At 39.9% G+C, this 16,965-nt stretch overlaps 1 protein-coding gene across 3 annotated transcripts in view; it reads right to left on the bottom strand.

Annotated features, from left to right (window-relative positions):
• Window positions 1-16,965, bottom strand: part of Usp25 (ubiquitin specific peptidase 25) — a 106,519-nt gene that overhangs the window by 36,791 nt on the left and 52,763 nt on the right. For all 3 annotated transcript variants that reach the window (XM_052741025.1, XM_052741023.1, XM_052741026.1), the window contains 5 exons: window positions 16,012-16,149; window positions 12,408-12,484; window positions 5,997-6,070; window positions 2,043-2,191; window positions 58-185 (listed from right to left, as the gene is read on the bottom strand). In XM_052741025.1, coding sequence (XP_052596985.1) covers window positions 58-185; window positions 2,043-2,191; window positions 5,997-6,070; window positions 12,408-12,484; window positions 16,012-16,149 — 566 coding nt within the window. The remainder of the gene's footprint in view (window positions 1-57; window positions 186-2,042; window positions 2,192-5,996; window positions 6,071-12,407; window positions 12,485-16,011; window positions 16,150-16,965) is intronic.

Here is a 16,965-nt window from a genome sequence, read left to right as displayed (position 1 = left end):
TCCCTTCCCTCACTCACTGAACAGTTGCAAAACTATAACATGTTCTATAAACCATACCTGTCCAGGTATAAAACCTGGGGAAATTCTAATTTGTTGTGAATTTTTTCCGGTCTCCCCAAAGCCTGGTTAAATTCAAATCTTGACAGTTCAAACGTTAAGACAGGCGGCAGCTCTGTAAACCAATGCTGAAAGGAAACAACACTGAGAGTCACTGTCTGTTTTCCCCACTGCACTTGAAGGATGCTGATACAACACGTGCTGACATCGCCATCGGACACCACGGACAGGGGAGGACAAGGCTTGCCTTACAGTGAAACCTCCTTTTGACAGTTTCCCCAGCCTTTGGACATCCCAACAGTGGGTCTCACACATAAGAGAACAGAGGGAAGCCTTCTCTAGCACACTGCTCTTCTTCCACAACTGTTGATGTTAGAAACCCTAGCCATAAGAAAAGGGCACTTGTTTCCATGAAGACTCAAGAGCTCTGCCTTCTTCAGTCTTATGCTGAGTGATACTTACTGATAGCAATCAACTTGTCAAATCCCATAACTTGACTCAAAGGGAAAAAATAGTCGTCTGGCATAAATGCTCACTGTTCTCATCATGAAATTGGGAAAAACATTATCTTCTTGTTTTTTTCAGATTTTTCTGTTTTCTTCCTATTTTTACCCTGAATTTTACAACTACACATTATACTAATTTATGAAAAAGATTTGTCATCAGCAAATTATACTAGTCAAATAGAAACTAGTGTTTAGCTTAATGTGCTAAATTTCTTGCTGCTCCGGGCCAGCACCCCCACTCACCCACATATACATGCATGAGATTCAACAAAACTTCAAAAAAACTGTTTTCGTGTAAACTTCAAGATTTACAAAAGCCTATTATTTGTTTAAGTTGATGAATATTTACATTCAAAAACCAATACAGAGATGTAAAATAATAGAACAAATATTTTTAAGTAGCAACACCAGGATTCAGGTTCAGTTCATTTTGCTAAGCCTGAAATGTTTATTCCTGTGTTAGGGTTCAGATTTAAGTTCATGCACACTTATTGAGTGGTATGTGGTGCCATTTTTGTGGCACTTGAGGCTCTGACACATTGTAAAGTAGGTGCTGGCATTTTCTTTAATAGTAGCTTGTTTCCGGGCTTATAAACCCAGTTCTTATTAATATAAATGGGCATTATCATATAACGCTTCTTTTGAGGTTGGAGTATGGGAAGGAGAAGTGGACAAAGGGTCTCACAAGCTACGCTGTCTTATAATCCTATAAAGAGTCCAGGCTAGCCTTGAACTCATGATCTTCCTGCCTCAGCCTTTCTAGTGCTGGGATTAAAAGAATGCACCAACAGCCCAGCATCATTTTGCACTTCTTACGCAGCTGTTCAGTAACTACAAATTGTTTTCTTAAAGTCCGAGGCCTTTTATATGAATTATGTTATTATATTTGCAGTCACTATTCTATCCACTAAGAATGCAACAGGAAATAATACAGATGAAGCTCACTATATCTTCAAACATGGAGTTTATGTCCAGACATCAATCATCAATTGCTTCACAGTGACTGATTAGGAAGACAATGATTTGTACTGTACAAATAAAATACCACCATAGCAATCAAATAGCAATCTCATAAGAACAGAAATGTCTGCTCTATAGGAATGTGGTTTGCTCTACAGAACCTGATGAATTATAGCAATATGTGTTCATGAATTAATATGTGCCTATGTAAAAACTGACCATAACTTCACGTTGCTGATGACTACTACCTTCATGGAAAAGCATAAAAACACTAAATGGTGACGACAAAGAAAAAGACGGAGAGAGAGAGAAAAATTTTAGATGAGAATCTAACATAGATTACATATCATACATTCTGTACAAGTTTCACAAATATATCTAAATTACTACAATTAAATGCAGACATATTTTTGAGTATTTTCTCCATCATTAGCAGCTGTGTAACTAGAACCTTAAATTTGCATTGGGCCATTTAAAAGAGAATAGGAAGGCAGAGGACAATGCAAATGCTGAACTCACCTCTTGGCCTGATTTTCCTGAATTATCTGAATGTAAGGACTCAATCTCTCCTTCAATCATCGCAGCTTCCAGGCATTCATGCAGGTCTTTGAACCCATTGACCTGAAGTGGATACTGACCAAACATTTCAGTGTTTTCAAATTTTTTTCCTATAGGATGGTTGGAGAAGTTAATTAATGTTCTTCAATTTGGCCTTTCAGCTATTAAAAGTAAGTGTACATATGGATTCTTTCCTGAACCTGAAAGAGCATCAATGACTGTGCTCCAAGGACTAGGGTTGAGTAGAGCTTTCCTACACACACACACACACACACACACACACACACACACACACACACACACACGCATATATATTTTATATATAACTATACATATGCATGCATGCATGTGTGACAATGGGTTAGTAGAACCTTCCCACTGGTTTAAACGCGTACACAAGTCACAAGTTGTAATTTTAACTCACATGGATATGAGCTCTTAAGATAGGACATTGTGCTAACATTGGATGTGTATGTATACACACGTATGTGTGTGACAGTAATTTAGCATTATTGGAAGACATTATAGACAGCCATTTCTTGTCATAAGCCAATCAATGATTTAGTTGCTATAACAACCAAAGATTGCTATAAACAAATATTGACTAAAACTACAATAAGAGAGTATAAAAGAGCTAAGCTAGTGTTAGGGATAGATAGTAGGGCAATGAATATTCCCACAGCAAAGCAATATTCTTGAATTTAAACACTGAGTACAAGTTAACGGGGCCAGATCCTTGGGCAGTAGAATATTCTTGGCCAAGGAACAGCCTAATTATGAAACTAAGACTCGAAAACATGGCATGTTTAAGCAACCAAAGGAAGATAAAGATTTATAATGTCTTCCAGTCCTGCTTAGGATTTTCTTTCATTGTGTTAGTAAAATAGAAACACAGATCAGTCAAATCCGTGAACTATAAATCAGAAGACCCGTGACTTGCTGTGGTGGAAACACACATACACTTACACTAATATGCAAGATGGCGTGTGAATAGGGCTCAGCTGCTGGCATTTAGACAGAACACAGACAGCACAACAGGAAGACAAGGCTTAGAGATTCCCATAGCCCTCACATGGATGGACAGTGGATAGTTTCTAGGGACCGAACACAAAGCGCAGGACTACTTTCTCTCTCTGTTCTGGAGCAGTAGAAATCACTGGTTCAGAGTGGCCAGGAGATTTCCATTTCAGGAGCTAGATATGCAAATTTCTGAACCCCTTGCTGACTAGATAGTGGGAAATCACAGTGGTGAAAACCATAGCCTCGATGGCTTCGGGAACTGTAGAAAAGGAAGGGAGCCTATACTAAGTCCTGAGGAACCTACCTTCACATACAATAAGACAGACAGACAGACAGACAGACACACACACACACACACACACACACACACACACACACACACCATTTTCTAAGTACCCACATAGGCAGAAAAAATAACAAGTGAAAGCAGTGCCCCAGAGGCTAGAGAAGTGTTTTTAAGGAAAGGCGAGATTAAGAGAAGAGGAGGAAGGGTTAATGCCTGATGCCTTAATACATTACAGGAGTTCAGTATAAGAACTGAACTGGATTCGGTGGATTTGCTCTTAGACAGGAAATCAATAGCCTCACAAGATCTACCTTTTTCACAGTTGTGGCACCAGCAACCAAAGCAGGGTATGTTGAAAATAAGGAAGAGCAGGCAGGTGAACCCACCCCCTCACTAGAAGGGACTTAACTATGAGTAGGAACGGATGCTTAGGTATTCCAAAAAGAACATCAGACATGTTTTCTTTTTAATCTTTGTGATGTGAAGGAGTAGAACATAGGGAAATACTCTGGTGAACTACAAGGTAGAGAGAGAGAAATTAAAGACTCAGAAAGGGGAGTGAATGGAGTAAGTACAAATAAGAGCGAGAGACCCAGAATCTAAGAGCATACAAGAATGGCCCTTCCATATTCTTATGATGAAAAGAATGTGGTAGATGTGTAAGTGGATAGAGCTAATGCAGTCTGAAATTCATACACAGAGGGAAAGATTTTCTTCTAAAAAAATTAAGATGTTGGAATTAAATTCAGAGTGTTGGGTAGATTTCACAGGCTTCAAAATAATTCCATGAAAATTGGAAAGCTGTTTCTCACATAATGAGAAGACCAAAAAAAATTTTCTAGGCTTGAAATGAGTAGGGAAATGAAAACAGCCCCTAAGGAAAATGGAGGGAAGCCAGTGTAGTTTTCCAGGTGAGGTTACAGTGCGGGTGGATGAAGTTCACTTCTGAGGTCCTCCCTTTACCCCAGCTAAGTTTAGATTTCTGTACTATCACTGAAAATTCACAATCCATTACAACTCTCCTGCTGTGGAAGTTTTACCCAGCGACACTCAGGTACTCAGTGCATGGAGAGAAGGTGAAGAGTTTAACAAAGAGTCAGGAGAGTCAGGGCACTGGTGCCAGAGAGAATGGGGGAAAGGCAGACCTGGGTATTTGTAAGAGTGACTTTGAACACCAGGAGGAAAAGGAAGTGTAAACAGGAAAGGCCTGAGGAGCAAAGCTAGGTCACTGGAACAGAAGCTCCAAATGCTGAGGATGCTTTGCAGGAAAACACATTAAGAAAGCAACGGCACGCTGCCTGCAAGGAACCATGGGCATTAAATAGAGGATGAGGATGGGAAGTGAAAACATGGTAGGAAAGTGATCTGAAATAAATGATTTTCACTGTAACAAACACAGCCCAAGTAGGAATGTATTTAAGCCACATCAATTAGCACAGTATCTATGAAGTAACTTCCTAATACTAAGTGCCAAGATGAAGTAGCAGCCACGATGAAGGCTCGCACCCCAGATGGAAGTGCTCTGCGGGGTACTGCAGTGCCCACTCCCAGCCTGCTAGAGCTACTTCCTGAATTATACAATCCCACTTCAGATAAGCCAGAATGGCAAAAAAAACTGATGTCATGGACTGCATAATTCACTCCTAATGTTTATTTAGCATTTGAAGAAAAAATGCACTTACCCCATCGTAACCTTTTAAATGCCTAATATGCAGTTTGTATCTGCCTTATTTAGGCCATTACAGAAAGACAATTTCATAAACATTATATTTTGAACAATGTAAAAAGTATATAGCTTGAAAATCAAATATTAGAAAAACCTACATTTAATAAGCCTAACTCCATTCTTTTTTTAGAAAAATCTCAAACAAATTTAAGAAGCCTAGTTTTTAAAGAAATATGCAGGTTACAATGAGCAGAATCACTCTCCACCAATATTTAAAAGCAAAATATATTCATTTCTTGAAAATGTGTAAGGATATTGCAATCACTCTGAAACACGCTTCGCCAACTCGCTAAATTCAAATTTCAAAAAGGGGCCACTGCACTGAGATGGTTATTCAGCTCCAGCACAGGTTGGAAGTTCTGTATCTGAACTGCTTGAGGTCATAAATGTTTCCAGATTTGTGGGGTTTTCTAATTACAGAATATCTGCAGATGATTGGTTTAGTTATAGCCCCTCTTTCCCATGTCCCTCTTCCTCCCTCTCTCTTCCTCCAGGGGCTCAGGCTGGAAACCGGGACACCTGCACTCTACCACTGAGTTAATTCGCTGTCCTGGGTTGAACATCTCTAATCTTAAAATCCAAAAAGTGACATGCTAGAAAATCATCATTTTGGGGGGATCACATCAGCTCTCTTTAACTCACAGTCTGAAGTTCTCAGGATCACAAAGGCCCATTCATTGAAAGGAATATACGAAGAAGTGCAATGTGAACATACATTTTAGTCAGTCTGGGCCCTCTGTGCAAAGGATTAGCAGGAAGGAGGCAGCAAGAGCTACTAGAGGAGTAGATGAGTTACAAATAGAGATTACCAACAAACACAGTCAAGTCCAAAGACTCAATGGACAGGATCTTGACTTGTAATAAAGTGGACAGGCAACTATACCTTCAAGCACTCCCACAGCTAGGAATCTTCCGTAGAACAACTCCACCATAGGGTTCTTTGGCTTCTCTTCATCCCTAAAGCATGTTTAAAAGATAGAAATATGCTTATAACTTTCAGATCTATAAATAATTGAGAAAACATAGAAAGAACCATTCAAAGGTAACATTCGCATGGCTATCACGCACACAGCCCGTTATTTATTGTGTCACCTTGGGCAAGGTACTTGAATTTATTCTTCAATCTCTTCACCTGTCAGCTAAGGATAATTACAGTAATTGAGCTGGCAGGATGGATATGGGGGCTGAATGAGTTACTGCTTGGGACCAACTCCGGAAAGAAGCTAGTCATGCTCAGGAGGTACTTGCTCTTCCTATTGTCTCTATGCATTTCCATCCCATACTTTAAGCCTGTCTAATACTGGCCTTATTGGGAAGGGAAAGGAATCTTTAATCCAAATAGATTCCTTGAAAAAAAATCAAGTCATTTCCCACATGTACATAGGAAAGGGCCCCAGTGAAGGGATCGAACACCCGGACACCCGGGTTCTGAAGCAGAGGCTCCACAGTCCCTGCATCCTTCCCTAAGGCTGGAGCTCAGACAGTCAAGCTGCTCAGCAGGAGATTTGGCCTTTTTGTCTGAAGGAAGCAAGGAAAATCAGCAGTTTTTACATTGTCTTCTTTAGGACTTACACTCTGCACCTCTAAAAGACACTCTTTAACCTGGTCTATATAAAACTTTGCTGTGTCCACAACTGTACAAAGGAATTTTTTATGACTTTTGTGTTTAAATTAATAAAACCAACTTGTGAAGTTCTATTTTTAAAGTGAGAGACAAACACCAGTCTCTTGCTCAGTGTGTTACACAGGTCATCACAGGATCCTTAGACCCATTAAGGCTCACCCGGGCCTTACAGCAATCCCACCTCACAAGACTTCGGTTTCTTCGAGTTTGACAAGTTGATGTCTCATACATAAATGACCTAGTGCTTGTCTTTTCCATGATTAATTTAATTTCAATTAATTGTCTTCAAGGTCCAATCCATCCATGTTTTATGAAATATCAGAACTCCTATTTATTGGAAGCTGAATAATACACTATTGTTTTGTTCACTCATTATCAATGGGCATTTGGCCACTGGGTATGCAGCTTTTATGAACATGGGTATCCAATGACTGCTTCAGACCACGTTTTCAATGCACTGGTACGCATGCCCACAAGTAAAGATGCAGACAATACGGTAACTCTATTTTGAATCTTTTGAAGAACTACCACACCATGTTCTGTGGCTGCTATACTATTTCATATATCACCATTGCACAAAGGAAGGTCCTGACTCCACATTACTTGGTATTACTTTGACAGCAGCCATCCTAAGGGTATAAAGTATTCCCACTCATTCTACAATAAGGCCAGCTATTGAACTTGTTCAATTTCACTGCCTGGTTCATACTGTGTGGTTACTGAAGTTTGTGCCTAACAGAGGTTCCTGCTGGCCTGTAGCCCTGAGTATGCGGAGAACAGAGACCCTTACTTATACATACTGGGGACATGTGAGCATAAAATGTTAAGTCACTTGTTTAGGGGTTGTTGTCACCAATACTATTATATAGCCCCAGCAGTTAAATTATATTTGACTATCAAATCACAGTGTTTACATAGCACAAAGACTTAATCTCTGGGCATCTTCATAATAAGGACTTTTCTAAACTGTGATAACCAAAATTCTAGAGACTGATTTGACATATGGAAAACATCCCAAAAGTGAAAATTCTAATTCTTTAGATGTAATTACTAATAGAAATCAACATTTCTATGTAGAAAATCAACATTCTAGGCCTCTCTCCTTTCCGATCACACAAATTAACTCCTGGAAAGAGTAACAACCTATCTGATGCCTTTTGAGTTGATAACTTTGCAGAAGCAACTAGGTGTGTCTGGTTCTGAACTCTTACTGCTTATTTTCAGAGCGCCTGTGTGAATTCCGGCACGCTCTGCACTGAAGGATAGCACGGCTTTCCCTAGGCGTCAGCAGGAACATTTCAGGACTGTATGCTGTGCTCTTCTTTGCACCCTCCCAGATGCTCTCCACTCTCAATCAGAGTTGATGAACCCCAGGAATGCACATCAACAGAGTACATCAATAATGTGGTTACATCAACAGAAACAGGGGACACACAACTGACGAGGAGTCAAGAAGCAATGGAAAGTTCTACTAGAAGAGACACACCTGTCACTTGCGGGAAAGTAGAAGAAATCGAGTCCATTACCAATGTCAAAGACAAAAGAAATTTCACTGACCAAAATACTAAGACTAACTGTGGGAGTGAGAGGGGGGCCATAATGCAAAGGACACAAGGCTCCAGGGCAGGTAAGGAACAAGGAGAAAGCTTCGGTCAGTGCTCCCCTAGCTGTGTAGGCCTCTGGCACAAAGATAATGCATGGAGAACTTGGAGGGAATGGGTTGCTTCCCACCATTGGGGAAACAGGATCCCTCCCTCCGTATACTCATACCCTGGCTTTACAGGCACAGCAGAGAATGTTCCTCAAGATGGGCACAGCAAAGTGGCTCAAATCAGCTTAACATCACAACCAAAAAGCACTAAGAAATACTGAGAAGTAGAGAAGGATAGATTTGCAGTGAAATTTAAGATTTAGATAAAATAGGAATGAAAAAAATTCTGAACATTTTAGGGAAAAGGTAAGCACAGTTATAACCTGGGGAGTGGAAGATGGAAGATTATAGATACAAGGCATAGGGCAGTGTGCTTTAGAATATGCTCTATGATGTTTACCTGAGAAGAAAAACTAGGAATTTCAGGGTAGCACACCAAAGCACTGAGAGAACCTCCCAGAACAACCGTTAACGGATGGCGATAAAATGACTGCTCAACTCTGTTGACTTTATTTATGTTCAACTGCTTTTGGGCATGAGAAGCCTAACTATTAAGGGCAAGAAACATGCACTTTCCTAGAAAAGAAACAACCTCTCAGGAAACAGAGTCATGGAGGGATCCCACACTTGGGAATGCTACCACAGTCTTCCTGGAGCAGAGTGCTGGTGGAGTCCACCTGTCAATCACGTGAGTGGACAAAGGAAGAAAATGGAGGTGAAGGATGATTTGGATATCCTAACTCCAGTTCCACTAATCGTCATTGTGAGGAAACAATCAATATGTGACCCCAACAGCCAACGTAAAGGGCAAAGAGCAAATGAACAGGAAGCACACCCTCGGACCTATTAAGCAGCCCTGCCTCTGTATGCAGCAGAGGCTAGCAAAACGCTACAATCTAACTCAAGCCCTCTGTTTCATTTCCATTTCTGCTGCTGCTATAGAATACCCCAGCCACAGAGCCGCTTAAGGCAGGAAAGGTTTATTTGGCTTATAATTCCAAGTAACATCCCATCATCTCAGGGCAGTCCCCACGGCAGGAGCTTGAGATAGCTGGCCACACACAACACGTCCACAGTCAGGACCACAGAAAAACTAATGCACTCATGCTGCCTGTTTCCATCAGCTGGCTTTCTTCACGGTTAACACAATTTAGGGCTCAGTCCATGGTATGGTGCTGCCCGCATGCATTGTAGGTCATCACATCTTAATTAAAAAGATAATCCCCACCCCCACCACCCCACCACCACCACCCCACCACCACCACCCCACCACCACCACCCCACAGACCTGCTCAGACACCAAGCCTGATCTAGATAACTCCTCAGTCAAATGCTCTCCTGAGATAAGTCTAAGTAAGTTGTTTCTGGTTGACTTTTAAAACTAGCCATCATAACTTCTTAAAAGAAGGGATGTGACAGATCCACAAACACACACAATGTAGGTATGCATGCAACTCAATTCTAAAGATATATGACACCCTAAAAGATGTAGCATCAAGAGGCTGGAGAGATGGTTAAGAATGCTTTTCTGTTCCTGCAGAAGACCCAGGTTTGTTTCCCAGCATCCCTATGGCACCTAACAATGACCTGTAACTCCAGTCCCAGGGTTTCAGCAATCTCGTTAGGCCTCCACAGGCAGTAGGCACATACATGGTACACACACATTCAGTCAAAACATGCATATACCTAAGTCATTTAGAAAAAAAAAAGATAAAGCATCAAGAAATATAGTCAAGACTGGGGACACATGCCAAAAGCAATCCCAGAATTGTACTGCAAAGGTATTATCTTCACTGGATGCTAGGTCATGGGTCTCAGAATCATCAAGAGCAGATTCAGTGCTGAAGTTTGAATAGGAAGTTTTAGATATGTAACTAAATGAAACTAAGATGAAGACAGAAACCAGCCTTGGAGGCAGGGGTTACAGGTCTAAGTAATTATATAGCAAAACACATTGCTAGAGACATTCTCATTCAGAAAGGGGTTATCTAAAAATTCCTAGTCAATTGAGTGCTGCTGGGCGATAAAGATCTCAGAAGGAAAATGCACCCTAAGAGCTTGAATGGACAGAAAGGGACACCTGATGACAGGTGGCCAATGCCATAAACTTCTAAACAAGCCGAAAAGAAAGCAATTCTCAAATGCCTTTCTATGACTAAGACAATTTGCAAATGTTTAATTTTGTTCCTCAAAATAGTACACACTTGGTGCAAAATTTATTTTTTTGTTTGTTTTTTATTTTTTGTTTTAACCAGTAGTATGTTTGATTTTATTAGATATATGAATATTGAATATTTTCTTTTTAACTTCAATTTTTGACAATTTAAAGTTTATATAATGAATTTTGTTTTTCATTCCTCATTCCTCTCATCCCTTTTCCTCTCCCACTGAAGTGCTTCTTTCTACTAAGTCCCACCCTACTTTCATGGCATCTTTTTGTATGTGACCCACTGGGGATAATTACATTGTGTTGCCAGAGAATAAGAGGTTATTTATTGGAGAAAGAGCAACTTATCAGAGGCTATACCACTGAAGAAAATGATGCCCTTTCCCTTAAAACTATTAGGTGCCAAACACTCCTCAAGATGGAGTAGGGGATCATTTTGCACACCAAATCCATGATGAAATGCTGATGGGTGCAATCATGTGCAGATACCCAGAACACTGAGTTCTTGAGTACAAAAGCTCTATCATGTACAGAAAATGTCTTCTACTGGGTATCTCCATACCCGTTGGAGTTTCCATTCTGTTTGTTCTCCCCTTCTTTCATGATGTCCCCTGAACCTTGAAGGAGGTGGTACAGCTGTCCCATTTAGGGCTCTGTACTCCATTGTCTCTTCTTCTTAGCACACTACTCAGTAAATCACAACCTATGGCAATAGGACACTTCTCTGATTAAACTTAGGCACTGTACTACAAAGGAAGCTCTTAGTAAGATTCTCTCAGCTTGGTGTACTTTCACAGACAGTGGTCTACAAGCAACTCACTACTAATGGCTGGCATTCTGCAGAACTAAAGCCAATAGAGTTTTCTTAGCTTCTCTTTCACCTCAAATTTCTGCCATTTTTCTGGCAAGAACATAAGTCAGAATTACATTAAATTGTGAGATTAGCACTACAGGGTCAAAAGGGTAAGGTAATATGCTGGTGCTAGCTGTCTCTGTGTGTCCTAATAATCCTCTGGATCTAAAATTTAAGCATCCTCAGCTCAATATCTGTGGTGTTGAGATAACTAGAGATATTTCAGTAAAAGAACATGACCTGCAGATGAGGACCCCAGCTCTGTGCAAGCACAGCTTACTATGGAGCCCATAAAAACTTATCATAACTCTAATTCCAGGGAATCTGAGACGTTCTTCTGGCCTCCACAGGCACTAGACACACAATGTGGTGCATATATAAACATGCAGGCAAAGCACTCATATACATCAAAGAAACACAATAAATCTTAAAACAAAACATGAAAAAAGAACCCCATAAGGGAAAGAAGAGTTGACATAAGGAGAGTGGCCTGAGGAGACTGAGCAAACTTCAAGCCAATGAGAGAACCTCTTTTTAAACAGTAGGTAAATGGCACCTGAGAACCAACACCCAACGCTGACCCTCCACAGTCCCCACAAGCACACATAAAACTGTCAAGGCTTTGTGCTTACACCTAATGAGCAGCATGAATATGGAGGGGAACTGCTCATCCTGTCCTCAGGAAAGGACTTAAGATGAAGTCAAGTCTTTGGAAATTCATGCCCAACTAACCCTTTCTTCCTCATGAAAAACTGAATCCAGGAAAACCACATGGCTGTAAGATTAGTACTGTCAGGAATCTCATATCAGATCTGATAGTAGCAGCTGGCAGCCACCCAAACTGTGTCACCACAACTTCCAAAAGCTTGCTCATAACACAGATAACATTGGGATTCCCAAAGTCTCTCTTGCTCGGATGTCTGTACTGCACCCAAGAGAACAAAATGACTGTCATTTATTGACTTTAAAAGCCCATCATTAAACATCACAGTGACTTACGTTTCCTCTTCAGCTTTCATTTGAAAGGCATCTTCTAACCAATCTAATAACTTGTGTGTAAACTCACTCACATCTTGCTGTGGAAAGAAAAAGGGTTGGTTGGTTGATATTTGATCCTACTAACAAAGATGCTACACGCTGCAAAATAAAACTTACAGCCAGTCAGTACTCACAAAAGTAGAATGTGACTGTATCCCATAAAGTGTGATAAATTTTTATAATTTAACCAGGATAAAAAAAAGTCAATATTTTTAAAAGTATTATAGTCACAAGATTTCATTTTAGGAAACATACACACACAATGTAACAAATGAATTTATAACAAAATATTAGTTACCTCCTCCCTATATGGTTTGCAACAAATCCATGAAATGAAAGACTTCCTTTCACTCAGACTCTTTGTTTTATACAAAATTATCATCATCTTTTCTCTTAGAAAAAGACTAGTGCTTTTTGACAACTATTTTTTAATTCATATATACTTTTTGATCCATATTTACTTTTATCAAGATATTTCTTAACTTTAGCAATTAGTAAGTCCAATAATTTAGTCTACAATTCTCTAAACCCCAAGTGAATTCCACATTCAGAAATAAATAAATATCACCCTTTGTTGTCCCTTTCTTTGGTGGCTGATCCCCTAACACGAAAAAAGTAGGAGCAAGTGTTGACCCACATAACCACTACCACCACTTACACAATGTTGCTTGGAAGACAGAATAGGTTTAAAAAGAGAAAAACCACCCATGGTATCCAGTTCATGGTATCAAGACTAGATAGAAGAGACCACATAGGTAATTTTCCCTAACCAAAGTAGCCTCAAGAATAAAGTAACTGCCTATGTTTTTCCACCTAGTGCTTAGGTCAACCAATCCACCTATAAAATGCTGATGCTAAGGTCTAGGAAGAGTAGCAACTCCAGTGCTGCAGAGGTAAACGGGACTGAGCTCAGCAGTCCAGTTCTATCACCCCGGGTAAAACAGCAGCAAAAATTTTACTCAGAACCTCAAAGAGTAACTTTCACCAAGTATGAGTCTTTGTAGAAATTACTAATAATCTCCTGGTGAATTTAGCTTATATAAAAGTGAGCCCTAACTCCAATAGTGGCCGTCCCTGTGGGGCATAGAACAAGAGAAGGCAGTAGGCACAAATGAAGACAGGTAAAAATCAAAACTAGCCTCCCAGGGTCAAACGATACCAGATAATGAGAGAGGCAGGAAGGACGCTCCTCCTGTCAGAGAACATGGCTCTGTAGAATCTTACTTCTAAACCCTTGGCCTCAGGGTATATTACTAATTTTCCATTGTTCCTGAACCAGGAGATTTAATTTATAAATGTTCTTAAATAACTTCACTCATCTTAAAGACTGTAGCTAAAAAGAACCAACAATGTTTTCTAGTTATCACAAGTCTTGGAAAGAATTATTCTCTCTTTTTTTGTAATCAATCTAAAATTTACAATTATACAATGAAAATTTAGCAAAGTTCACTAGGATGAACAAGTGAGATCGTAAGAAATTTAAGATCTTAAACTCTAAGAAAAGTATGATTAAAATTGACAGTATTGCCATACACCAAAGAATCTCCCATAAAATTGCTTCATATTTCCAAACATGACATATTCAGGGAGAATATGAAACACAAGTACAAAAGACGTTAAAAGTAATCACAAAACTCATGTGCCTTGGGTACGTATTTCACTAACTCACTAATGTGTATGTCAGAAAATCACACCTGTGCCTCTAGAGAAAAAGAAGCCACAACGATAAAACTAGTTGGTTCACACAAAGCAAAGGTATTCACTCCACAGCGTTCAGAGCACAGAACAGCAAAGTACCAAAGATACCGAAAGATCAATGGGCTTCTGCAGAAAGTGTGGGGCGGGGGGGACGTGGAAAGCAGGGAAGAAAGCATGTCAAAGCACGAAAGCTTGTGTAAAACTCACTTTACACCAAGAGTGACTAGAGGACAGCCACCAAGCACAGCGAGGAGGCTAGAGCGGTAAGTTAATAATGAGCAAATGAACAAGACATTGGGACCGGAAGCAGTGCTCTAAAGCGGGTGCTCTGGGATCAGTGGGGAACACCGTTTTATTACTTTTAGCTTGTGTTAGTACTGCTCCAGCGAGAAAGAATAAGTGAGGAAGCAAAGTAGATGGAACACAAGAAAAGCACGGGGCTGTTTTGGGAAAAAATTTTAAAGGGAAAACACCACAATAGAAAATGTTGCTGTGAGCACTTTGTGTCTCCGCATATTTTCTATACAGCTTCAAATTTTTTAAAAAGAAAAATCCAGAAGACAGAAACACATATTTTTTTTCTCCTGAATCCTGTTCTAAATTTCCATTTTATGAATCCAAGTAACATACAGCTCCCTGTCCAACAGGCAGGGGCTCTGTCACCCTCTTTCTCTATGTGTCATCTATGTCCCTTCAGTGCCGCGGACTCTTCAGTATTTATTATGTTCTACAACCGTATGTGCTACTATGTGTGCTCTTAACCCGTCTGACTTATCAAGTAGCAACACTGGTGTACAGACATGGCTCTTTTTCCATAAGAAATCATCCACAATATTGTTTTTTTTTTTTTGGTTTTTCGAGACAGGGTTTCTCTGTGTAGCTTTGCGCCTTTCCTGGATCTCGCAGAACAGGCTGGCCTCGAACTCACAGAGATCCGCCTGCCTCTGCCTCCCGAGTGCTGGGATTAAAGGCGTGCGCCACCACCGCCCGGCCACAATATTGTTTTTAACAAATGTTATTAAAAGGGTACTATGATATAACCATTAAAAGCAAGAAAAACGACTGAAGCAGTATTTTTCAAAAACCCTTACAGGCAATCCAGGGAAACTAATCCCGATCAGCAAAGGCAGGGGCATGAAAACCACATATACTATCCTGCACTTGGGTCATTGCACATTTGTTGAAATCGTCACTTACAGGGGCTGGAGCAATGGCTCAGTAGTTAAGAGAACTAACTACTCTTCCAGAGGATCCATGTTCAACTTCCAGCACCACATGGTGGCTCAAAACCATCTGCATCTGTATCTGCATCTGCAGGGGATCCACTGTCCTCCTCTAGCTTCCAGGCACACACCAGGTACTCATATAGTACATTATATATTATATATGTATATAAGAGTCTTCATTTTGTTCAATACTTTCTTTTTGTTTGTTTGTTTGTTTTGTTGTTTTTGTTTTTTGAGACTGGGTTTCTCTGTGTAGTTTTTGTGCCTGTCCTGGATCTCACTCTATAGATATATAGATATATAGAGACCAGGCTGGCCTTGAACTCACAGAGATCTGCCTGCCTCTGCCTAGCGAGTGCTGGGATTAAAGGCGTGCGCCACCACCACCCAGCTTTGCTTTTCTTTATCAACTTCCATTATTCTATAATTTACAACTTCATTTACCTTAATACCTTCAATTTGGTCATGTTTTGCCTAGTTTAAAAGTTTTCCAAATAAGAAAATAATGATTTCAATGGCTTCAAGCCGTTATTAATAAAGTTTAGTAATGTCATCCTAAATCAACAGATACACTTGAAAAAGTGTCATAAAGATCTATAAGATTACATGGAAACAGCCAAATAAAAGAGACAGGAGGCTACCTGCTGTGAGTCATTTGATTTGAAGGCATCCTTCAGAATCTCAACTGCTCTAGATGGATCAACATATTTCCTCTTGGTACCAACAAGAAGTGCAAAGAGATACCTCAGTTCCCGCATAAAAGGCAAATTCCGATGTTCCTGCAGAGAGAAGGAAAAAATAAAATAAAAACAGTATCCCCAACGAAATCAGCAAACTATTCACTAGTCAACAGATACTTCAACAGGAACCAGACGGTAACTGACATCTATTAGCACAGATCTGGCACTCTATCACATTGAAAAAGAGTGTCAGCTACCAAACTCAAAGGAGTTAAGAACTACAACAGAGGACCTTAGGCTAGCCTCACAATTTCTGCATAAATACCACATATTCATAGCAAATTATGTCACTACCCAGCCAAGAATATCCAGCTCATTTAAGTCCGTTCATTATAATCTTCCCATTCATCAGGGTGCAGCTGCTGCCGACAAGGACGACCAGAAAAGCCAACAAAGATCAGTGAGAGCTAAGCACTCGCCAGGCACCATCGGAGTGCTGTTCTCCACTGAGCCCATTTAAACCAGACCCTCCTCATCTAGGAGTGGTTTAGACCCCTCCAAGTCAACAGCGCCTCCAAACGCTCCATCTCCTGGAATGAGTCTTTGAATACGAACCACACTGTCAGTTCTCATACAATGACTCTAACCATTTAACTAATATTAGGCCTGTGTCTAATCCTTACTTAATGACCTAATAAAAACTAATGCCTATATATATAGATATATAGATAGATGTCTATATATATTACTTTATACTTTATTAATAAAAGTATTAATACATTTTGTAAATTATAAGATTCAGAATAAATTCATTGTAATTTTTCAATTTAAATGTTTAATAAGTATAATGTTAGCATAATCATTAATCAGATCAAGCCCTAACATGAAATCTTAATTTTATTCTCACTGGGATTA

This window comes from Peromyscus californicus, unplaced genomic scaffold, assembly GCF_007827085.1.
Source record: "Peromyscus californicus insignis strain IS unplaced genomic scaffold, ASM782708v3 Scaffold_16__1_contigs__length_79575227, whole genome shotgun sequence".
NCBI classification, from domain to species: Eukaryota; Metazoa; Chordata; class Mammalia; order Rodentia; family Cricetidae; genus Peromyscus; species Peromyscus californicus.
Note: the sequence above shows the minus strand (reverse complement) of the source record. Positions and strands in the feature narration are given on the sequence as shown.